Below are 24,965 nucleotides of genomic sequence, written 5' to 3' on the forward strand. Positions count from 1 at the left end.
TGTTTTAGTTTGTGTGCTTCTGAATGTTTACTGTTTGTGAAGACACTTTTCCCGTTTTCAATGAGCACAAGGCTGCTGCCATATTAAGAGTGCTTAGAGAATATGCTTTCCCAATAAATGTCTGGGGTGTACGACTTGTCCTGTCAGTCTTGCCAAGTGAGTATTAGTTATGAAGAAATGCGTGCTTTTTAATGCGCTATCGTTGAAGGGATAATGTTGAATGATTTAGCTGCAAGTAACGCTGCCTAAATTTCTTTTAATGTGACATGATTGCTGATTCAGTGATTTGTTTATGCAAATAAATTGATGACCAGAAACTGATGTCTTGTGCTGTTTTTAATTGGGTTGTTTTAATGCAAACAAAAGAGAAAAAAGGAAACGTATACAAAAATATGGTAATGGTTTGAGCACTTTGATCAAGTCAGTTAAAATCTGGAGGGGGGGGGAACAACAAACATTTGAAATACATTGTTTTTCTCTCTCAACACAACCATCCAAGAGTTTTAATGTTTCTCTGCTCTGTCAGCATGGTAGATGTAAGGACAGCAGGGCTTCAGGTCTCTGCGGTCTGACTGTCAGTATTGGAGCTGTAGTCCACTCTTTCAAACAGCAGGATGGTTTCACAGTGCATGGTCTGAGGGAAGAGGTCAACAGCCATAGCTCTCACTGGACGGAAAGCGGCTCCTCGCACACGGTTAGAAGGAGCTCTACAGAGACTTTTAGACAAACAATTTATTCAAACGGAGTAGGCTCTGATGTGCTTATTTCACCAAGTAATATAGTTGAATGGGAACATTCATATAATAGAGTATATTGTCAGAGGAAAGTCAGCCTGAACACATTTACCCTGTTTTCATAATGCAAATGTCTGGTCTTATTGTGCTAGGGGAAGAGGTTTAAATGAGCCAAAAAGGAAATGGTAACAACACTATTTTACTGTCCTTGTTACATGTAGTTACTGTAACTATAAATTATGCATAATTACATGCAACTAAACCTAACCCTATAGTAAGTACATGTAGTTTAATTATTATTACTCAGTGCTTAAATGTATAATTACACTAACATGGACAATAAAGTGTAACCAAAGAAATTTAATGAGGTTTGTGTCACAAATCACTTTCATATTTCACCTTTTCCACTCAAAGCACCTATCTTCTAATATGTAATACCGATATTTTGACAATTCAATCAATTTGTGATAGATTTGATGTCCCTGCCCTAAATTTGTACTTGTTATATATCCTGTTTCACATTATGGAAGTAAAATTTGTTTGCAAATGCATTTCGTGTTTAGCCTGGGTTTCCCCATACTGCCTTTGCGCAGCGCGATTTTATTCACGCTGAAAGGCAGTCTGGATACCATGGACCAGATTTTCGCCTCATCTAGGGAACCAATCACAGAACGGGGAGGGAGCAGCAAGACGATTACGACATCTATGCGACACAACTAAGCAGTTTGTTTATATCCATATATACCTTCGACCCTCACGTTTATCTTGCACAAACGGCAATAGTCGCTGAACGTCATTGTTTACACAAAAATATCTTACCCATCGTCTTCTTCCTTGTCTAATTTCTGTCGCTCTACATACGTCATCTGGTATAATGGAAACGATTGGCTATGAGCTACGTACAGGCGCATTTGATAGACATTCTTAGCACCCAATAAACGGCGCCGGGCATTCGTAAACCACGCCTCAAATACGAGAAAATGCACATGTGGTTCCCAGACCCAAGTCTCAACGAGAATTGGGTCTGGCGTTAGCCAGGCTATTTCGTGTTGACTTTAAATAGAAAATAAACTTACTCAATAAAATTGTTCATAGCTGCTTTGGCATTGCAGGCGACATAGACGAGTCTCTTCAGATGCTCTGCTCTTCTGATTGCTAGAATAACTTTGGAATCTGGTAAGAGTGAGAACCACGGTCAAAACTTAAAAACACCACATCTACAAGTTTAAAGCAGTAATATCAAGATACTGAGAGAGTACTTTACGTACGTAGCCCTGCTCTCGGAGGATCTACGATTGCCGTGACGTTGGGGGATACCACAGCATTAAGAACAGAGGGTAACACATCTTCAGCCTTTCCACAGTGGAATACCACATTGGTCAAGCCTGAAAATGTACATTTAAAGTCTGAGTAGATCATGGGAGGGGAGATGAGATGGAGAGAGAAAAATAGGACAATGATAATGTCACTTTGGCTTACCATTAGCTTCAGCGTTAGCCTTAGCATCTTGCACTGCCTCCTGGCACAATTCAATGCCAATCACCTTCTTTACCCTCTGTTAATGACAACACAGAATTTAAGGCTAATTGATGTTCTGAGAACAGTTTTCTGTTTTTTGGGGTATTCTTAGAAGCAAATGCCACACCTTTGCCAATGAGATGCCGATGGTTCCTGTTCCACAGCACACATCCAGCACAGTACTGTCCTGGTCCAGTTGAGCCCATTCACCCACAGCAGAGTACAGAACCTCAGCAGCAGGTGTGTTCGTCTGGCAGTATCAAAAAAATAATAATAATATTGTAAACTTTTCAAAAGCAATAATGCAGGACATTTAAACTGAAGATCAATATTAATATCCTCTACTTAACAGGGGTGTAACGATACCCTCATGTCACGATTCGATACATATCATGATACTGAACCCACGATACAATATTATTTCGATGCACCATAACATATGGTAAAAGGTTAATAAAAAATGTACTGTTGATTAAAATGCTAAATTTGGTATTACATTGGGGGTGGATATTAATAGGCCTGGACTTTGTGCTGGTAACCCAATGCACAGGACAATAGTGACACCAGAATAAAAATATTCATGATTCTGAAGCTGAAAATACAGAATTATTTTAGACGAATATGCTTGCTATTATGCCCCTACTTAGTTAATATTCTGAATCACATACATTATGGCATAAAGGAATGAGTTTCCTGATGCTTTTTAACTATCGTAGTGTAATGTTAATCCTCAAGAAATTACCTGGAAGAATGAGTGAGGAGAAATGCGAAATTTCAGTCCGAGAAGTTCTTCGTGAATGCATTCTTCTCCGGTCACATGTTCACATGGCAGGTCCTCTGTACCCGCAGATGTCCTGGGTTGATGCAAGATAATCAATTAATGTAAAGTGCTCCAAAATCTAAATTAATCTCATTTTAAATTTTGGGGGGCTTACCTTTGTCCCATTCTCACAAAGTACAAAGATGTGAGGCCACTTTCTTTTCCTTCTCCTTCGGTAAAATACTGACGCAGGTTTCGTTTCAGTTCCTCAAGTTCTTCTTCTTGGAGTTTCTAGTTTGTTTAAAAAAAAAATAGTATTCAACAGTAACAATAGTTCCACGATTTGTAAAATGATTAATGTCTAAAGTGGACACAAAAATAACCACTGAATCCACTCTTATTTACCTGTGGATTGAAGAAAACAATGGCCATGGTTTGCTTTATCCTGCTTGTTCGTACTGTCAGTTGCCGCCAATGACCTTCATAAGTCTCTGGACTGTATACTGCATATGTAGTGGTCCTGTTCAGGATAACACAAAACACAAAAATAGAAATACATACACATTGGCTGATGTAATGAAGACATAGATTTTGGCCCTGGAATTGAAACACCCTTTCAAAACAAATTTCACTGATAGGCCCATACATATAATTAGATTTAGATGCACATTAAACATTTAACAGTAAATTAATTCACCTGATGAACTGCTGGAACTCCTGCACAACCCTCTTGGCCTCAGAAGACACATGGGTGGTTTCTGATGGACTCACTACTGCACAGGATCCTCCTTTATACTTACCCAAACGAAAGCCCACAGTCTTATCCTCACCATCTGCTCCCACTCCAATCACAAACTCACACTTATTCCTGTACTCCGTCTGCAAGTACAGGCTCTTTATTAGACAGTGACAATCACACTTAGTCATACTATTTCTGTAAACAAAGATTTTATTAAACGGATGATTTCTTTTTACAGTATATAGTGTTTAATTAACCTTAAAAATCACATTAAATCAGTCAGAATGTGCTATATAAGCACATGTGAACTGTAACCTACCACAGCAACAATGCATGAAATAAGCTGCTTGAGCATGGTCCGTTATGATCCGTATCGGACTGTTATCATTATCAATCACTTTATTATAGATTTACACATTACAAACATTTTGAATCGTCTTTATAAAGTTGACGGTAAGTTAAATGTGCAAGGGGCGTGACAGAAATGTTAAATATTCGAGCTTTCTGAACGCCATTGAATAATTCTTATGCTGAATACAGTGGTAATGCAATGATAGTTTATGATATTTATTTAGTTACCTATGTGATGTGTTAGATTAGAATAATGCATGTGAGCATGCGGATGATTTACCTGCACAGGTGATGGTCTTATGGCCTCGAGTGGGCAGCACATTTTGTTGTGTTTCTCTTTTTGAACAAACAGCCAGGGAAGCATGGCTTTGTTGTTGTTGCCAATTTCTCTGAGAACAAGTATCAAGGAAAATAGTTGTATTGAAGGAACTTTTACTGATCAACATAATTTTTTTATACCACCAGAAGCTCATGTATGAACTATATGGCTGACGATGTCATGCAATTTATAAAACATTTCTATTTTAAAAGAAATACCTGGCAGCCATTCACGCATATGCATGTCACCAGACCCATCAGAAAATCAGAAATACCTGGTCAGTTTCAGGAGAACACCTTCAACTTCTTTCTCTTTCCTCTTCAGCTGTTCTTCATACGGCACGTTCCACAAGGGTGTCACAGCATTGGCAATCTGGATATCGAGAGGCTTTTCCTCATCCTCCTCTACCTCCTGGCCACCCGCAGTACGTTTTGCACCCGGCGGGCCACCTTCTGTTTCCTCCTCTTGCTTCCTCTTCTTGAGGATGGGATCAGCTTTGGGCTTGGCCAGCCGTACACTCAGCACTTTACTCTTCCATTGCATGCCGTGCACTGCCTTCATGGCCTTGTCCCTTTCCTCCTGGTTCTTAAAAGTGACAAAGGCAAACATCTGTCTGCTAAACAGCTTAATTTTGTGAGGATTGATCCCATGCTTGTTGAGGAATTTCTTCAGGTCATTAAAACCAATGTACTTGGGCAAGTTTTGAATCTCAACTTTAAAGATCTCTGAGGTAAAGAGATCTCCTTTGATATAACGGTACACATCACTGGCTGCACCCTCTCCTTCTGCTGCTGCTTCTGTCTGATTCTCTTCGTTTTTCTCCTCCATCAGCATCAGGTCATCTGGTTCCTTTTCTGGGCTTGGTAATGAACCAGTTGGAACATTCTTGTCAACTGCCACATCTGTCATTTTGCTCTGCATAAAATGGCAAAAGAATCTAATTAGACCTTCAATTTCAAGAATCAGTTTTAGCAGCGTTATCCAATGTGCTATACTATAATTCACTTAAAACTTAGCAAAATTTCTAGTTTCATATACAATTATTAAACATAGATTTAAGACATCATATTAATTGAGACTACAATGGAATATTTGTACTTTAAAAATGATTTTCTCACACAGCAGCACCATTGAAAACAACAAATATTGAACAGTTATATACAGGATATATACACAAGATATACTAATTCCCTTATACATAATGCATGTACATTTTAACACTCTAAAAACTACATTGGCATGTAACATGTCAACTAATGGACGGAACAAGACTAAAAAAACAAAGCAGTTTGTATTTTTAGGACAATTAAATGCAAAGCAAATGGAAAGCAAAGTTATTTCTGATATTTCTTCACATCGTCTGAACAAACCTGCGCTGTCAAATCACACTGGTATTCAGTGTTCTTCACTATAAATCCTGAAGGAGCTCTATAACCACTGTGCACTTTATGCATACATGCAAGCTGCCATCTTTGAGACAGAAACACGTGTCAAAAGCAGCGCATTGTGGGAACACCGGTCAATGTCTATTAAATAATATGTTCTAAGACTAATTGTTTTAAATATACTAAACACATTTAAATAGCACCGGTAATTTATTTGCAGTGTATTTAGACATTTAAATTCGTTTCATTCCAGCGCAGCGTTTAATTTGATCTAGCACAAAAAAGCCGAGACTTTTATTTTGAAGTGTAACTCAACTGTGGAAAGTAAGTGCCGAGCCTCTACTGTGACGGACCAAGAAGTTTGGCTACAAGAGGTTCGTGTTCGGAAGAGACAGACAGAAACAAGCTCGAATGTCTATCAACTGTTGTTAAACATTACATGATAGTCTGTAAAAGACAACAGGGGGGGTAATTCACGGAGATCAGATTATTGAATGAGAGGCCAAACACTCGACAGTAGCTTCTAGCTCGGTGCTATCTGGAACCAAGACAGCGCAAATTACAACGGAAAGTCACTTTTATTAAAAGAATCGGTGCTGTGGGATTTCAGCCGAACTTCAGCCTGGAATGGACGACCCAACTGTACTGGAGCCTTGGGTCTGATTCATACAAGGACTGACAGCGGTTTTTCAGTGTTCAGATGTGGCTGTTGGGACTGGAGACGGGAGACGTGTCACTGATAAAGCGGCTGAAGCTGAAGTTAGAGCCCCAGCGCTGACAGACATTCATCAGCCCAGTCCAAGAGTCCAGTCAGCACATAACCCGGACCTGTAGGGTTTCTTATTCACATTTAACTTCACTGCCTGGCGAATTTAACACTTCTTAGCCCTCCCCTGGTGAGGATAGGACGTGTTTTGTCAACATGGGTTCGTTGTTTCGGAGTGAGGAGATGTGTCTGGCCCAGCTCTTTCTGCAGTCCGGTTCCGCGTATGACTGCATCTGTGAACTCGGCGAACTGGGGCTGCTGGAGTTCAGAGACGTAAGTAATCTCAATAAGCTGTTGATTATGTGCATTTCCTATTTGAAATATTAATCTCTCACACAATAATATTTGTTTTAATTTTAAATTACAAAAGCATTTTAATTAAATTGTACAATACATCATTAAATACAAAAAGTCTGGCTGTGCTTAATGGGTAAATGTTTGTATCCTATAGGCACACCCCTGTTGCCAATAAGCTCACAACATGTTTTATTAGAAAATCTTGTTTATTTCAAACAACCTTTTTAAGAAGAAGTTACAGAGTCAATCAAAAACAGAACACTAAAATCAAGCACCAGATTTAAAAGATGTATAAATGTTTAGCACACTTTAGTTTGCACCAATTTTATTTTCTCTCATAAGTCATTAACAAATAATCTTTATACAATGTTTAACTCTGCGTAAATTCAATTGAAATGTCATGAAACATTCATTTCCATATTTTAACGTATTATTTTAATGTACATGATCTACTAATCTGATGTTTTTATTTGTTTCAGCTCAACCCAAGTGTGAACTCTTTTCAGCGCAAGTTTGTCAATGAAATCAAGAAATGTGAAGAGATGGAGAGGATTCTAGGTAAAAGCTTTGCTGTTCAATTCTTAATCTAATAAGGCCAAGAAGGGCATAATTTAAAAATCATGTTACAGTATTTAAGTAAAATGATAGATCTGTTAAAGGGTCTCAATACTTTCTGAACACATGATGGTTGAACCTAACAAATTAGGTTATTCACATTGCTATAGTTGAGTTTATTCAGTAAAGCGTGTTTCATTTTAAAATGTTGTGATGGCACTTGATAAATTCTCAGAAACAAACATGATAATGAACTCAAAGTGGACTTGTGTAACAGGATATCTTCTGAGAGAAATTAAAAAAGAAGACATCCCACTGCCAGAAGGGGAGGTGAACCCAGCTGCACCATTACCCAAACATGTGATGGTCATAATGGTGAGATCTGTTCGACACTGTTCATTTGTTTAGCTCTTGTGTTATTAGTTGAGCTTTCAGACACTTTTTTTACCCCCGGTCTCACTGGCAGTTGCCTAGTTAAATTAGAGTCCTGCTTTAAATATAATTCTTATTCTGTTTTCTGTCTTTTCATAGCTAAGCTATTTACTTTTACTTTTGTTATTAAGATAACTTTTAAGAACATTTAAAAACTCCCCTTAATGTACACTAATAGAATATTTGGCATTGGGCCTTTCTTAAATCTATTTGCATATCCATCATTTTGTCTTGTCTTTATTAAATTAATTTATTGCCTGTATTTGACATTAATGTCAATCAATCAGTTGAAGTCTGTTTTGCAGTTCCCTACTAGATCTCTTTCAAGAACACTTTCCTCAATGCCAGTGCATTGATATGAATGCTGATATTAAGTTATGACTGAGGCCTTTGTGCTTCGTTTTAGGAACAACTTCAGAGACTGGAACTAGAGTTGAGTGAGGTCACCAGGAACAAGGAGAAACTCCAGAAGAACCTTCTAGAACTGACGGAGTACACGCATATGCTGCGCATCACACGCAACTTTGTGCACCACAGTGTAGAGGTAGGACGTGTGATTCCCTGTCACAAGTTTGAGCTTAAATAAAAAGGGAACGTCTTGGTGGAAGGATTTACCATGCTTTTGTCATTCATTATCTCAATGTTATTGTTAAACAAACAGATCCATGTGAATCAAAGTTTAAAAAAAATCTTAGTTCAGTCTTGTCTGCATTTTGTCTTTTGTTTCTCTGTGTCTTTTGATGTTTTTGATGCAAGACCATGTTCGACCTCTTTGGTGTAATTGAAAGGAATTTATCTCTAGAGAGCAGGATTGTGGGTTTCATGCAGGCGGTTTGTAGTCACCTGATTTCCACTGACTGCCAGAACTTTTAACTCTTGACTTCCTCTTCTTGATCATGGAGGCTATAATGTGTCTAGGGCTGACCAATATGAAAAAAAAAAAAAAAAAAAAAATCAGTATTTTAATTAAATTTTTTGCCTGAATGACGATATACATTCAGGCAAAAATGTATGGTATTTGGCCAACAAAAATTGGTATTTTCTATTTGGATAAAAAAAATCTGTAATAAAAAAATTTATTCAAAAAATCACATTCTGCCCAATGTTGTCCTACAAACAATGTTCATATTAAAGGCTATGAAAACAAATAAAGTGAATGTAACCATAATGTATGCTATGCTATATATTCATTTGTATGCAACCCCCCCCCCCCCCCCCCCCCCCAAAAAAACAGTTAAAATCACATTGCAATGTAACATTACAATCTAAAAGCAAAAATAAGTTTTTTTAAAGCAGAAGTTAATTTCACTAAACTAAAAATTTAAATAAATTTGATTACCCCATTACAATGGTCACTTTACAGTTTTTGCTATCATAAAAATACTTACTTGTAGGTTTAAAATTCTACATACCGGTATGGCACATTTATTGTCCAACAACAAATATTTTAGCAAAATGTAGCTACCGGTATATTTTAGTCCGAATTTTTGCATCCTATTCTGTTTCCGCTCCGTCTGTTTGGCGCACATGCGCGGGACTGCACTCGTTCATTGTGTGACGTTTTAAGTGTGCGAAGTTTAGCGGAGACTCACTTGGGGAAGGCTTGTCCACTCCCGACAGCAAAATGGAAATATTTGCATGACTTTCTAACATTTACAGATGAAGAGTATATCTGTGAAAGGTTATGCACTAAGGAAAACACCACATCTCAAAAGCATTAAATGGCACAAGTATCTGTCAGAGCATCTGATGGGGCAAGCCGCTTTAAACCATACGTGTCAACTATATCTTAAAGCATATCTCATATTTAGGACAAATTGGATTATGCACTTTCCTCGCAGCAGCTCACTCTGTCTCAGCTATTTTTCAGTTGTGCTCATAATAACGCACTACTGTATATCGATATTTAAATGGTATTGCCTCATTCTATATCGTTTATAAAAAAATATTGTACAAACTCAATATACCACCCTGCCCTGTGTGTTTGTGAATCTAATAGCTTGCTGTGTTTCTGCTTGTGTATGATTAGAGGGAGTCGACACAGGCCCAGTATGAAGAGTTTCCGTTTCTAGAGAAAGAACCTGTGATGGACTACACCAGCATGCAGAGGCTTGGAGCCAAGCTTGGGTGAGCAGTGTTAAAAACATAAAGTTGAAAGTATATTTCCCTTGTCTGCGTTCTGCTCTGGCTCACCAACAGAGGAAATGGCGTATACCCGGGCCATAAAGGGATAGTTCACCCAAAAATGAAAGATCTGTCATTAATTACTCACCCGTGTCATTCCAAACCCATAAGACTTTCGTTCATCTTCGGAAGACAAAGGAAGATCTTTTTAATGAAATGTGAGAGATTTTTGTCCCTACGTTGACAGCTACGCAACTACCACTTTGACGCTTTAAATAGTTCATAAAGAGATTGTAAAACTAATCCAAATGAATTAAGCGGTTTATTCCACATTTTCTGAAGAGACACAATTGTTTTATATGATGAATAGATTGAATTTAGGCTTTACCATATATATCCAGGGTTTGAAATTAACAAAATCAACTGTGGCGGGTAGCGCTTTCAAATCATTAGCCAATTTGGCGTGTTACTTATTAATTATTATGTTTACTCACTTTGCTGGGGAAGTTTGTGTGAACCAAATCTGCGCAGATTTTGCGCAAATACTCAACTCGTGAGTCATTGTGATCTATTACGGTAAATAGTGTATTGCATAGAATCTGCGTATATCTGTCTGTCTTAATCTTAAACATGCCCGTCACTACGCAATAAATAACGGCGCGTTTGTTTATTTGCATTGAAGCAATAGTGAAGATTAAAAAGCATTTGGTTAACGGAAAATACATTATTTTCCAAATAAACACATTTTTGGTGAAAAGCATGAGGATGAAATAGGAAGGGAGAAGATGCTGGATGACAGTATTTTGTTTGAATTAGAAATATGTAACGTTGTTAATCTGGTTAATTTCTTTTCTTTTTTTGACTAGTAGAAGTTCTGAATGGCCGGTAACTTAAAAATTTAGTAGTCAAATTGGTCGGTGAGTGAAAATGTTAATTTTAGTTGACACATCAGTTGTGGTAAACGGAAACTTAAGCATGTTCGCTTGACGTGCGAGAACCAATGAGGTTCATTCTCGTGTAATGCGGCACGTTTGAGCTTCTGCAAGAACAAATGAGGTCTGTGCTCGTACGTTCGGTTGAGCTTCTGTTTATGTTCGCTGATCAATGTGAATAAAAGCCTAAATTTAATCTGTTTATCATATAAAGCGATCGAGTCTCTTCAGAAAATTTGGACTAAACCACTCAAATCATATGGATTAATTTTACGATCTCTTTATGAACTTTATGAACAAAGTGGTAGTTGCATAGACTGTCAAAGGAGGGACAGAAAGCTCTCAGATTTCATTAAAAACTTCTTCATTTGTGTTCTGAAGATGAGCGAAAGACTTATATTAGTCTATCCTGTTTTTTGTATGGATGTTTAAAGGCATGCAAAACTTGTGGTGCTAATATCCAAAAAGTTTTCAATTCATGCCACTGTTGTAAAGTTGAGTAATCCTCTGTCCCTGCTGCTCAGGTTCATTTCTGGACTCATCCAGAGCGTAAAAATCGAGGCGTTTGAGCGAATGCTCTGGAGAGTGTGTAAGGGCTACACCATCCTCAGCTACTCTGAGGTAGACGAGCTTCTGGGCGACCCTGATTCGGTGAGACCAGTTGACATTTATTTATAACATCAAATCTTTTTGGTAACAAACATGCATGCTTGATTCAGTTTATAGATATCAGGTTTTTTGTGATGGTCTGTTCTCTGTCTGGTTTGTCAGGGGGAGCCAACCAGGAATGTGGTGTTCCTTATCTCTTACTGGGGAGATCAGATTGGACAGAAAGTTAAGAAGATATGTGACTGGTAACTTGTTTTTTAAATTAAATTCATATATTCTACTTCTAGTTAGTGATTCTGTTAATCAGAGTGGTTTAAAGAACTTTATTAATACATAACTTTATATACATTCACTGCATTAACCACGACACACTAACTGATTGCACCACTGAGACAGACGGGAAGCTGCTGCTTTTTATAAAGATTTATAAATGGCTTATTCCCCGTTACATTTAGGGGAAGCTTCCTGACTTTCATTTCTTAATTTTATTTGAATTCTTTCTGAGTATTTGTATTCTTTTATAGAAAGTAGAAGTGCTGTAGTTTTGAAAAGAGAGTTTTTTTGTTTCCATAGCTACCACTGTCACCTGTACCCGTACCCCAACAGTAACGAGGAGAGAACAGATGTGGTGGAGGGGCTCCGCACACGCATTCAGGACTTGCACACGGTGAGTCAGGATGAGCTTGTCTTCTCACTTGTTAAAGTTTATGAGAGACACAGTTTGTGTGTAACACGAATGAAGAGTGTAAGTGTGATCTCACTAGTCATTTACTGGCTGGTCTTTCCCTTAAAGGGGTCATGACATGAGAAACCAAATTTGCCTTGATCTTTTGGTATATAAGAGGTCTTTGTACCATTAAAACGTCCTGCAAGTTTCATAGCTTAAGACGTCCTCCCCATTATAAACGAATCATTTATTTAATCAAGCTCTAAATACAGCTCGTTCGGGATCCATGGTAAGAAGTGACGTCACAGTACGAAGTGACGTACCAGCGTTTGCATGTGACCGCCTCCGGCACAAGACAACTACGCTTAAAGCGCAAGGCAACTACGCTCATTTCGTATCATTGTCGCGCCCGCGCGCCGCGCGCCGCGCGCCTCACTAGTGTTCAGTCGACGGACAGCGAGTGGGTCTGTGTACAGGGAAATTACGATGCCGCAGATGTGCTGTTCCTGGCTGTGGACAAACAACATCTTTGAATACGCTGCGAAAGATCCAGTCGTCAGGGGAAAATGGAAGCACTTTATTTTTTGCAGACGTCTCAGTCACGGCAGTGTTAGTTTAAGCGTGTGTTCTATACATGTGAAGGATGACTGTTTTGAGCTTTGCCAGAAAACTGTTGCTCAAAGATAAGTCCGTGCCGACTGTTCTGGGCTCAACATCGACGACGCAAACTGTAAGTAATGTATTTAAAACTTTAAACTACTTTTTAAATACGCTGAAAGATCCAGTCGTCAGGGGAAAAAATGGATGCACTTTATTTTTTTGCGGACGTCCCAGTCACGGCAGTGTTAGTTTAAGCGTTTGTTCTATACATTTAAGGATGACTGTTTTGAGGAAAAAATCCCAATATGATGCTTGGCTTTGCCAGAAAACTGTTGCTCAAAGATAAGTCCGTGCCGAATATTCTGGGCTCAACAACGACGACGCAAACTTACTTTTTACCATGGCTAATATAAACACATTTGTATAAGAGAATCTTGAAAATATGTCGCCTTTCTAGTAGGCCTACATGTGATAGAAAATTAAAAATGTTGCCTTTATCAATGCTGCATCTTCAAATATGGCCTGTGCATGCATTTTTGTCCGTGGTACACCCTATCATTTCATTGGTATTAGTTAAATAATGTTAAACTGTTAGCAAATTAGGCTATATGATAATTATGCAACAATAATCTGTTTTCAAGTGTCTCGGGTTAATTTTTTTTTATTAATTCAAAATAGTTTCACTTTCCATGTGGACACGGGCTGAATAGTTTCACTTTCCATGTGGACACGGGCTGATCCAGTCTTCGTTGTTGTGGTGATCGTTCATTTTCCTCTGATTCTGGCTCAAACATAATAAGGTTTTATCATTGCAAGAGCCATCGCTTCGCATGCATCACCCGCTATTAAACAGTTACGCCGAATCCGCAAACGTTCTGGCTGGGGGCGTTAATAATTGATGTATAGGCACTGACGTTAGCCAATCATAACAGTGGGCGTTAACACTGAACTCTTAAAGGGGAAACACCCCCAAAACAGACTGTTTGAATCAGAGGATGAGAAACAGGGTGGGAAAAGGTCATAAATCACTAAATTTTTAAAGTTTTTGGTAAAAAAAACTATAGTAATACTATATTTGCACCTAAGGGAACATAATAATGAAATAAAAAAAACCATGTCATGACCCCTTTAACTGTCACCCCCCTTTTTGAACATAGACTTGAAAATGGTTGTAATTCGTGAATGCTTTGGAATACAGACCTTGGTTGGTCTCTTTTTGAAGAAGACACTCAGCACATGTTTAAGTGAATGCACTTAATAAAATTACAGTGTAAAAAAAGTTATGGAAGGTTACAGTAAAACAAATGGAATGTACTAAACATTTTTAATTTCATTTAATTTCAAAGGCAATAAAATATACTTTGGCTTAGGCATTTCAGAATGACCAAACGATGCCATGCCATTGGTCCGCTGGCTAGTCCAGTTATTCAGTTTCCACTGTTGAGTTTTTTATTTATTTTTTATACAGGATTTATACGGTAAATGTGTTTGCATAGTAGTTTATGCGCATGTCTTATCGGATAAAAAATGTATCCACCTCAATTGAGCACATAAATTTTTTTAATACACATTTCAATTCTAAAAATGCCCATCAACAGCGGATTAACCAGCAGACCAATTACATCGTACAGAATCTCAAGCCTGAGCTAAAGTCTGTCATCAGAATTGTTTGGTATAATGATCTCCCAGAACTGTCATGATTGCATTCAAAAGTCAATGAAAACGAAGTGCAGTGGAAGGAAAAAACACGTTCTGTGTGAATGGCCCTTAGAATGTTAACACTAGATGCTTAGCAACAAACACGTGCCTCGTATTCAGATGCAACAGTCATTTCAGTGTTTGTGGCTGGGATATTGTCAAATGGTGACGGAAAACGTGACAATGGGCTAGTTGCATAATCCCGCATGTTGGATTTCCGATCTAGTGAGTATTTGCATGACGCCAGTGCAGAGAGCTGGAAAAAGCTGAAAATTAACTTTTAAAGTTGTTTATAGAATCTGTTATATCACTTAAAATACTACAAAGATCTATATTACTATTACATGAGCCAATGGATTTAAAAAGAACATATGTATGAGTCAGGTGAATGAGAGAAAATTTACTTGGACTCATGGTACATACGCAATGCATTATGCCTACTGTAAATATACAAATATGTAAATATAACTAAAATTTAAAAAAAAAATATAGCAAAACATTTTGTGTAAAAACAAGGTAAGATTATACCCATCAGTTAGCATCCACTCCCAACAAGAAATATAAGAATTTCTCAAAAATATTCGTATTGCATGCACTTGTGCAACATTGTAACTGCAATGGGTATACAAATATCTTAAAACAATCATACCTATACAATGGAATTCTGCAGCCTACCTGGATAAGAGCAATATGTTTTGTGCTTCCCTGAGAACTGACTACTCAAATGAAGCCTTACAACTACAGGAAAACGATTTGTGATTAGTGGTGATTTGTTGTTTGCCTAAAATATCCTGTAAACATTCACTCCTTTACCCTGTGAGACACAGACTATCATTTATCTTCATAAATTCTCTCAGTTCTGCGTATATTTTCACTTGCCTACATCAACAACTGTAGTTAACACAAAATAAGAGTTGTGTTTATATTTTGCTCAGAGTAAAATATATTGAATGTGCTGCTTATAGATAATAGACAGACAATGATTTATGCAACAGATGCTCTTTACGCATCTCACTTGCACAAAAATAGGCTAAATGCTGTAATTAATAGAAATGCACAAGGGAAATAAAAACACTGAATATTATATCCAAACCTATAATAATTATATGAATAAATAATACAGTTAGCAGTTAGCAATAATAATGCTACCAAATAAAGTTACTAAAGTTACTTGAGTCCACATCGCATTATCATACTTCTTTATATCTCTGATGAGGACTGATACTTTGGTTGACAATAGCAAACATTAGATCTTGATGAAGGTAGAGTGGTGTTCCACACCGAAAGAGAAATCAGTTTTAGTCCCTCAGTCCAGATGAACAAAGGTCTTACGGGTTTGGAAGGACACGATGGGGAGTAATTAATGACAGAAATGTTATTTCTTTAAGCACAGTTTTGCCCTGACCTGGAAAGTGCAGGACACACCGAAACCTCTGTCCTGGAAACTATTACCTGACATTAATAAATTCTGCAGTAGCAAATTCTATGGTAAAATGGATTTTGTTTTGTTTTTTTTAAATAAAAGGCTAATAAAATTCAGTTGCAATCTTTCTTAAAAAGTTCAAGACAGCCATGCAGTGGAGGAATTTAAGGGGGGCAGGTTAGTTTCAAAGGCATTTGAGTTTGCTTGTGACCGCTCTGCAAGAGAGAGAAAGAAGATTGTGTTAGTGGCCCAGCTAAGCACATGATATTCATGAGGTCTAGGCTCTGGACAAGTCTCCACTAGTGAATCATTTGATACTCTCAACACACACTGTTCCTTTCAGGGTCCTGCTCATGTGTCATAAACAGGACAAAATATAGGAAAACCTATGAAAATGAAAAGGCTCGTCCAGTCAATCATGAAAAAAGAAATCAGGCTGTTTCTGTGCTTAATGTTTCTCGATTGATTGAAGATAAATTGGCAAAAAGCTTTTATGTTCGTCTGAGCGTACCTTTCAGAAACCAGGGCAATAAATGCCATGTGTGGCTGCTCGTGTCACGTGTCATTGACCTACTGGAAAATACACACATCCTATAGACCTAATTATTAATACTTCTAGAACAGCGGTTTTCTACCTGTCTATATATCTTTTCTCTTATAATTATGACAAAGTTGGTTGTTTTCAACTTATTTTTAGCACATTAATATCACTCTTATTAACTGCAAGACATTAAATGAATCAAGCACAATTCATTGTGTGATTCCAAAAATTACAAAGTACGAACTGTTGGTTATTGAGAAAAAAATATTGTACTTTTTTTTATATATTTATATATATCATATTTTATTAATAAACGACCAGTAAATAAATGTATGAATAAATTAAATGGTCATCCTGCAGTCCTTTTGAAGTTTGCTAAGGCCGTGTGTTTGAACCACCACCCTTGGGACGTTATAGAAGACTCTTTTATGTATTATTTTGATGCATTTGTGAACCTGTTGTTGAAATGCTTTTGGTGGTTTCTTCATAGGTTCTTTACCGCACTGAGGATTACCTGAGGCAGGTGTTGATCAAGGCCTCAGAGTCTGTGTACATTTGGGTAATCCAGGTTAAGAAAATGAAGGCCATATACCACATCCTCAACCTCTGCAGTTTTGATGTCACAAACAAGTGCCACATAGCTGAGGGGTGGTGTCCTGTAAACGATCTGCCTGCTCTTCGGAGAGCGCTAGAGGATGGATCGGTAAGCAACCTGACATTATTTCAGGTGGCGCATTAATTCAAATACATCTGATTGATTTGTGTGCACATATCCTTAACTCTGCTGTGCTATTTTTGTTGTTTCGTCTCAGAGGAAGAGTGGAGCCACAGTTCCGTCATTTGTCAATCGAATCCCAAGCAGTGACACTCCACCGACCCTCATACGCACCAACAAGTTTACCTCTGGCTTTCAGAATATAGTGGATGCCTACGGCGTGGGCAGCTACAGAGAGGTCAACCCAGGTGAGAGGGCAGCTGTTCAAGGACTTTTTAAAAATCTTATATCATATATACATGTCCCCATTTTACATGTCCTCAATGCTTCATACATTTAGATGCTTAGATAAGATGTGAATTTTTTTTATCACACCTCACAGCTCCATATACAATCATTACCTTTCCCTTCCTGTTTGCCGTGATGTTTGGAGACCTCGGGCACGGCATCATCATGGCACTGTTTGCTCTGTGGATGGTTCTCTATGAGAATGACCGCAAGCTGAAGAGAACCAGGAATGAGGTGCATTCAGCTTGCTGTTATGACATGCTGTATTTGCCTACAACCGAGCATTAACTTTCCTCTCATTCATTTAGATGTGGATTTTAAAAAGAAATCGAATGCTAAGACATTATTTAGCCTTAGTAATAGTTTACCGTTTCTGTTTCTGTTAACTGCATTACAGTTTGATTAACATTGTATTCATTTGTTTAGATCTTGAACATTTTTTTCGAGGGCCGTTACATCATTCTGTTGATGGGCGTATTTTCAGTCTACACCGGATTAATATACAACGACTGCTTCTCCAAATCACTCAACCTGTTCGGCTCGGGGTGGAACGTCAGCGCCATGTTCGAGCATGGAGACTGGAGGTGAGTGTTCTAAGGAAAATCTCTTTATGAAATGTTTTTCTCCAAAACATGTCGGCCACAATTAATTGCACTCTTCAAAGACCATTCCTCCATACAGAATCTCTCCAGATCCTTCAGATTCCCAGATGTTGGTGCTTCTTCTCTTCAGTTCAGCTCACTCATTTTACAACAGGGTTCAGGTCAGGGGACTGGGATGGTCATGGCAGAAGCTTCATTTTGTGCTCAGTGACACATTTTTGTTTTGTGTTTTGATGTTTGTTTTGGATCATTGTCCTGATGGAAGATCCAACTACGGCCTATTATAAGATTTCTAGCAGAGGCCGTCAGGTTTTGATTTATCTGTTGATATTTGCAAGAATCTATGATACCATGTATCTGAACAAGATGGCCAGGACCTCCGGCAGAAAAATAGGCCCAAAATATACAGCAGTGTTTTTAACCATGGGCATGGGGTTCTTTTTATCCCTGTTTGCACCAAACCCATCTTGTGCGTTTGATGCCAAAAAGCTATTTATTTGTGTTTCATCTGACCATAGAACCCAGTCCCTTTTGAAGTTCTAGTCGTGTCTGACAACTGAATATGCTGGAGTTTGTTTTTGGATGAGAAAGGAGGATTTTTCTTGAAACCCTCCCAAACAACATGTGGTGAGGTAGTGGTTGTTTGAATTGAGGATTTTGAATTTGAAACTGACCCCAAGACTTAACTAATCTCTGCAATTCTCTATCTGTGATCCTTGGAGAGTCTTTGGCCACTCAAACTCTCCTCCTCACCGTCCATTAAGGCAATATAGACACATGTCCTCTTCCAGGCAGATTCGTAACATCTTTAGTTTATTGAAACTTCCTAATTATTGCCCTGATGGTGGAAATGGGAATTTGCAATGCTCTTGCTATTGTCTTGCAGCCACTTTCTATTTTGTGAAGCTCAACAATCTTTTGCTGCACATCAGAACTATATTCTTTAGTTTTACTTATTGTGATGGATGATTAAGGGAATTCTGTGTTTTCTCATATTTATACTTCTGTGAAACAAGTCATGGCTGGACAATTTCATGTTCCTAGTCACCCTGGTTTGTTATTTGTTTTCTAAATATGAATCCAAATGTACTTAAGTATTTTACTCATAAGAATTTATAGGGGTGCCAATAATAAGTTATTTCATAATGTGACAATGATTGTGTACACACACACAGTAGGCAGTGTGCAACAAATGTTAAAAAATGTAGTATGCTAAATATCTTATCTATCTAGTAATTGTTTTAAAATGTAAGTACAACTTTCCATGATTCCACAGATGAAATATGGGCTTCACTAAAGCTAATTCAATTTATCAGATACTTTTACAGCCAGTTTTTATCCTGACAGCTTAATCCAAGTACACAAATAGGGGGAGGTAACAATGATTTTGAGTCTCATGATGCGGTTTGAAGAGGTTTATGCTGGATACACTTCCATTCAAAATGTTGTGGTTCGTAAGATTTATTTATTTTTTAAGAATTTAATTGAGAATATATTTAACAAGGATTGCTATATTATATCCAAGAATCCTGAAAAACATGTATGTTCATATTAGAACAATTTATGAAGAATCATGTGACACTGAAAGACTGAAGTTATTACTGCCAAAAATTCTGATTTGACATCACAGGAATAAATTACATTTTAAAATAAATTAAATTAGAAAATAGCTCGAACTAAAAATTGTAATAATATTTTGCAATATTGCAGTTTTTACTGTATATTCATCAAATAATGGCAGCCTTGGTGAGCAAAGGAGACATCTTTCAAAAACATTCCACAATTTTACTGACCCCAAATTTATGAATGGTAGTGTAATCCTTGCAATCATATATCTGATGAAGTCAATAAATGTAAAAATTTCAAGAGGATTTCAAATTTATTTACCAAGACATCCACAATGTTGACAGTAAAATGTGGAGCTTTGTGCTGGTGCAGACGATGCAATGCAATTTTATTGGTAGGGAACAGCAGATTTCTCATGTACAGTATGTGGCTCTAATGTGCTCTCTTTTTTTCTCCTCTTCCTAAGTTTGAGCACTGTCAGCTCAAATCGCTTTCTTGCACTGGATCCAAACACCACAGGAGTCTTTAAAGGGCCATATCCTGTGGGAATAGACCCGGTAGGTCTCTGACTTCATTTTATTGCTATGTAATCAAAACAAAAGAATCAATTTACTTTCACCACCATAATAACAAGTGTAACGGAGGGTGAAAGTCTATGGTTTGTATATAGCACATAGATTATATGTTATATGTATACTGGGGTGGAATATCAATGTACAATATACACACAATGCACCATAGATACAGTGCTAGTTAAATATACATAAACAACACAATAAGAAGAACTGAAATGCAGGAGTGCTGCAACTTACTGTAGGATATTGTCAGGAATGTATGCATGTCACTTTACTTAATATCTTAATTGGTTTGCTGGGTGAATTAAAAGCTATGAGTTTATAATCTTGATAAAATGCATACTTATTTTTTCATTTAATAATAGTTTATTTGCACTCTCTGTAGATCTGGAACCTGGCATCAAACCGTCTCACCTTCCTGAACTCCTATAAGATGAAGATGTCTGTGATTGTAGGAATAATCCACATGACTTTTGGAGTCGTCCTTGGCGTTTTCAATCACCTGTGGGATATTTGAAAAGCTATTTCCAATAGATCGGTGCTAAATGTTGTGACTTTGATCCTTCTAATGCTTCATATGTTCCTCTGTTCAGGCACTTCAGACGGACATATAATCTGTACCTAATATTAATTCCTGAGCTGCTCTTCCTGCTGTGTCTCTTCGGCTATCTGGTCTTCATGATCGTCTATAAGTGGCTGTTTTTCACAGTCCGAGACTCTCAGACAGCTCCCAGCATCCTCATCCACTTTATCAACATGTTCCTGATGCAGGGGGACTCCAACCGACCCCTTTTCCCAGGACAGGTTAGACTCAAAAAACAAGATGTGCAGCCATTCCACTTTTACATGTTAAAAAGATTGGTTTCTTTTCATTTACTTTCCCTCTTTCCCATAGGCCGGGCTTCAAGTGTTCCTGGTGATTGTGGCCGTGTTCTCTGTGCCTGTGTTATTATTGGGCAAACCTCTCTACCTCTACTGGCAGCACAAGGGCAGAGACCGCCTGAGCATGTACAGGGTGAGGATCCTCTTTGTGTGTGTGTGTGTGAGTGTGTTCTCCAGTTAGCTGAAGCCTTTTGGCTCATTTTCTCTTGCTCTCTCTCTGTAGGGGTATCAGCGTGTACGGCGGAACAGTGAGGAGGAGCTCTCTCTCATGCAAGTTCATGATATGGAGGAAGGCAGCAGCCTGGACAGCCACTCCTCCAGCTCTGACAGCCAATCAGAGGAGGTGAGACATTCAGAACCAACCAGGGGTGCGTTTCCCGTACAACTATATAGCTCACTGCTTAACTACCATAGTACGATGCATCGTTGGAGAAATCAACTAGCTAGTCACGAGTGTTTCCCGAAACCGAATGTCGTAAAGTATCGTTCAACCACGTTGGTTTATGACGTCTCGCACGTGGTGGACTAATAACTTTTTTTAATTAATCTGTTTGAGATCGAATTAACGCTAGATTTCGTCATATAAGTTATATACATGGCATCTGAAGACCATTTCAAATTTTTATCAGTTACTTTGCTTTATTACCAGACTCAATATTTGGCTCGTTCTTACATAGTTGAGCACGTTCGCACATGCGCAGTCTTCAAAAACGGTGCTTTAAATCTCTTGACAAACTAAAAGACGTAAATTACATTTGTATGTATTCTAAATAAAAAATACGGGTTGTACTGAATGTCAGCTTGCTTATTTTGCTAAAGATAAGGATTTATTCAGTCTACATCTCATGTAAACTAGAAACTATGCTTCTAACCACAGCTCCAGAGCTGTCGTTGCAACCACACAAGTTTGCGATGCTGTTTGCGAACGTTCGTAGGAACGATGGTTTCGGGAAACACCAAATCGTTGAACTATGCTGATAACGGCGGAACTTGCGATCATAGTTGGCTAACGATGCTTTCGGGAAACGCACCCCAGTTCAGTACACCCTTTGGTGTGAATAAACAACTTTGCCTATGAGCTTAAGAATGTTTCTTTTCTTCCACAGCTTGATTTTGCAGATCTGTTCCTCAATCAGTCCATCCACACTATAGAGTACTGTCTGGGCTGCATCTCTAACACTGCGTCTTACCTCCGCCTGTGGGCTCTCAGCCTGGCACATGCCCGTGAGTAACATATCCATGAATGACCGTTACGTTTTGAATGAGGAGTGCTAAAAAGAAATAATAAAACAAGGAAACTGCAATGGTATTTCTTAAATGTTTTCCCTTCAACAATTTTTGTTTTTTATTGAAGAACATACAGTTCTTAAAACTTCTGGAGTTACAAAGTAAATTTGTTATTAATTTAATACATAGTGTGTGTTAATAATATACTTTGAAACAAGAAGCTTTATCGTAATTAATTACAGCAGAAATACTGGATGAAATATTTATCTTTGATTTTTCTGTTGGACAATGCTCCGGCTTCTAAAGGATTGGTTCACCCAAAAATGAACACATTGAAGATCTTTTTTTTTTTTTTTTTTTTATGAAATCTGAGAGCTTTCTGTCCCTCCATTGACAGGCAATGCAACTACCATAGACTAGTCACGTGGATCACTTTTGTGATGTCTTTACTACCTTTCTGGGGCTTGAAAGTGGTAGTTGCATAGGCTGTCAGAAAATATCTTCATCTGTGTTCCAAAGATGAATGAATATCTTACGTGTTTGGAATGACATGAGGGTAATAAATGACAGAATTTTACATTTTGGGTGAACTAACCATTTAAATAGAGAACTATTTATGGGTAGAGAACCGCTGGTCTAGATTCAAACATCTAAAATAATACTGACCATGTGTAACAGCCAGTCAAGTGCAAATTGCCCATAAGAATGGCTAGAATATGATCCATTTAATATAAGAGAATGCTAAACATGTTTTGTTGTGATCCAGAGCTCTCTGAAGTATTGTGGGCGATGGTGATGCGGGACGGCCTACGTGTGGACACCAGTTGGGGTGTTGTGCTCCTGGTGCCTGCTTTTGGTCTGTTTGCTGTCCTCACTGTGTCCATCCTGCTGGTGATGGAGGGACTTTCAGCCTTCCTTCATGCTCTCAGACTCCACTGGTCAGTACAACACCTCAAATATACACCACTATCACCAAAACCATGTATTATTGTAGTCCATCACGCTCAGCAATCACATCAAAGTTAGTTGCTGAACACAAATGATTCAAAGTGAAATGATCTCTTTCTCTTTCTCCTCAGGGTGGAGTTTCAAAATAAGTTCTACAGCGGCGCTGGCGTCAAGTTTGTACCGTTTGCCTTCTCTCTCATGCACAGCAGCTTTGAAAACGAAGGGCTGTTATGAATTGCAGGACGCTAAAGACAGGCGTATGTGAGCTTAATTTTTAACAGATTTATATACAGTGATGTTGCACTACATGCCAAACTGGCCCAACCAAATACTCTTTCCAGATTATATATGTTCCATATCAGCATTGACATACCGAGCCTCATCAGATGCTCTGCTGCAACCATCAACTCAAACACTGAGGTAAAGCAAAGACAAGGACTCTGGACTGTAAATAGGACTCTTGCGTGCTTTAGATCTCTTGAATGTATTGTCCGCTCTTCACAAAAGTGCAGTTTTGGAATATCATTTTTCTACCATGTTGCCGGTTGGCTGTGCAGAGATGCTCATTTCTCCATTGCTGAGCACATTCCATGAGTGACATTGGGATTTGATTTTCATCCTCCACAGCGTTGGAACATGATTCTGGCTCATGTAGGTCATTCATAGTGTTGATCTAGTGCTGTAAAGATCAGAGAGCTTCACAAGGCTCAGTATTCATTTCAAATACTTCTGCAGATGATCTTCTTGCCCTACTTAGCCCACAGGAGGCTCTGATGTTTCTAAGTGCCAAACATGCTGAATGTATTCAAATGGGTGGTGGATTAAATTTTTCAGTTCAAGTCAATTAGAATTTATTAATTTAATGAAATGCATTGTATCATCTGTGTTGCTGTTCAGGGCAAAGCTTAAAGTCAGAGAGTTGTGAAACAGTCAGTCATTTAATTTTAATTATATCGTAAATGGAGATGTTTTAGTGTTTTAACCATCATAGATCTGTTCAATTACTCTGTTCTGACTCTTGAGAAGAGTGTTTTTTTTTGTTTTTAACTCAATTTAATGTGACACTTTGGTGTGTGGATTGTGAGCCACTGAATTCATTCCAATTTTGTTTTTTTATTAATCACTCATTTTGATTTCTATCTTTCATTTGAAGATTCTGTGCTTTGGTAACTTACATTCCATATTTTGCACAGGAGCTCAATATTTAACATTACACAATAAAAATCAAACCTGTGAAGATTGTTTGATTGATTCAATATCTTTTGATCTCTGTGCCATTTTTGAGCAAAGCTTTTTACACTGCCACTGGAGAGTTTCTGTTGTTTGTAAGACTTAAATTTAACATCACTTTGTTTATTGCTAATTATTGAATTCATAAACGCACTTTTTTTATATCATTCAGCACATGCTAATAGTAGCACTAGTCCTTCAATGTCCTGCTAGTTTAATCTTTTAGTAATTCTCCAGTTGATGATTCATCCAAAGCTGAAAGTACACTCTTTCTATTACCAAATCTTGAACCGGTGAACCATGCAAAAAAGATTTAAGCTGATTTTACTTTGTGTTCAGAGGTCAGAAAATCTCTAGAACAGCCTAGCTGATGATGAGAAACGTCTCCTCATTGGTTCCCAAAACACAGACTGAACCAGGGTTCAATTAAAAGTCTAAACTCACCCTTCATTCATTCTGAAACCCAAACATTCCTTGCAATT

General features: G+C 38.0%; 2 protein-coding genes across 2 annotated transcripts; one reads left to right on the forward strand and one right to left on the reverse strand.

Moving 5' to 3' along the window:
- Positions 1–166: 166 nt before the first annotated feature.
- trmt2a (tRNA methyltransferase 2 homolog A) lies at positions 167–6,096 on the reverse strand. Its single transcript, XM_079608653.1, has 12 exons — positions 5,792–6,096; positions 4,696–5,336; positions 4,383–4,491; positions 3,710–3,891; positions 3,418–3,532; positions 3,188–3,303; positions 2,995–3,106; positions 2,380–2,502; positions 2,214–2,289; positions 2,003–2,119; positions 1,811–1,907; positions 167–716 (listed from the first exon to the last, which is right to left on the reverse strand). Exons 1-12 carry the CDS (start codon positions 5,873–5,875, stop codon positions 554–556), a joined length of 1,935 nt encoding a protein of 644 aa, XP_079464779.1. The 5' UTR covers positions 5,876–6,096; the 3' UTR covers positions 167–553.
- atp6v0a2b (ATPase H+ transporting V0 subunit a2b) lies at positions 5,902–24,511 on the forward strand. Its single transcript, XM_079608639.1, has 20 exons — positions 5,902–6,845; positions 7,349–7,427; positions 7,702–7,799; positions 8,263–8,400; positions 9,886–9,983; positions 11,437–11,563; positions 11,684–11,766; positions 12,095–12,188; positions 16,941–17,153; positions 17,263–17,413; positions 17,548–17,687; positions 17,880–18,037; positions 20,088–20,178; positions 20,582–20,700; positions 20,790–21,000; positions 21,092–21,211; positions 21,302–21,421; positions 22,185–22,302; positions 23,072–23,243; positions 23,385–24,511. The coding sequence occupies exons 1-20, from the start codon at positions 6,729–6,731 to the stop codon at positions 23,485–23,487; spliced, it is 2,550 nt and encodes an 849-aa protein (XP_079464765.1). The 5' UTR covers positions 5,902–6,728; the 3' UTR covers positions 23,488–24,511.
- The last annotated feature ends 454 nt before the right edge of the window (positions 24,512–24,965 follow it).

The sequence above is a fragment of the Phoxinus phoxinus genome, assembly GCF_949152265.1.
Source record: "Phoxinus phoxinus genome assembly, chromosome: 3".
Taxonomy (NCBI): domain Eukaryota; kingdom Metazoa; phylum Chordata; class Actinopteri; order Cypriniformes; family Leuciscidae; genus Phoxinus; species Phoxinus phoxinus.

What these genes read in the sequence shown, in the direction of transcription:
- atp6v0a2b (XM_079608639.1), top strand. Translation starts at nt 6,729, where the DNA reads ATGGGTTCGTTGTTTCGGAGTGAGGAGATGTGTCTGGCCCAGCTCTTT. An exon ending in AGGCTTGGAGCCAAGCTTGG is followed by an intron (nt 9,984 to 11,436) that starts GTGAGCAGTGTT and finishes CCTGCTGCTCAG; the next exon opens with GTTCATTTCTGGACTCATCC. An exon ending in GACCCCTTTTCCCAGGACAG is followed by an intron (nt 21,001 to 21,091) that starts GTTAGACTCAAA and finishes TCTTTCCCATAG; the next exon opens with GCCGGGCTTCAAGTGTTCCT.
- trmt2a (XM_079608653.1), bottom strand. Translation starts at nt 5,875, where the DNA reads ATGCATAAAGTGCACAGTGGTTATAGAGCTCCTTCAGGATTTATAGTG. An exon ending in AGTGTGATTTGACAGCGCAG is followed by an intron (nt 5,337 to 5,791) that starts GTTTGTTCAGAC and finishes CATTTTATGCAG; the next exon opens with AGCAAAATGACAGATGTGGC. An exon ending in TTGTTTTCTTCAATCCACAG is followed by an intron (nt 3,304 to 3,417) that starts GTAAATAAGAGT and finishes TAAACAAACTAG; the next exon opens with AAACTCCAAGAAGAAGAACT.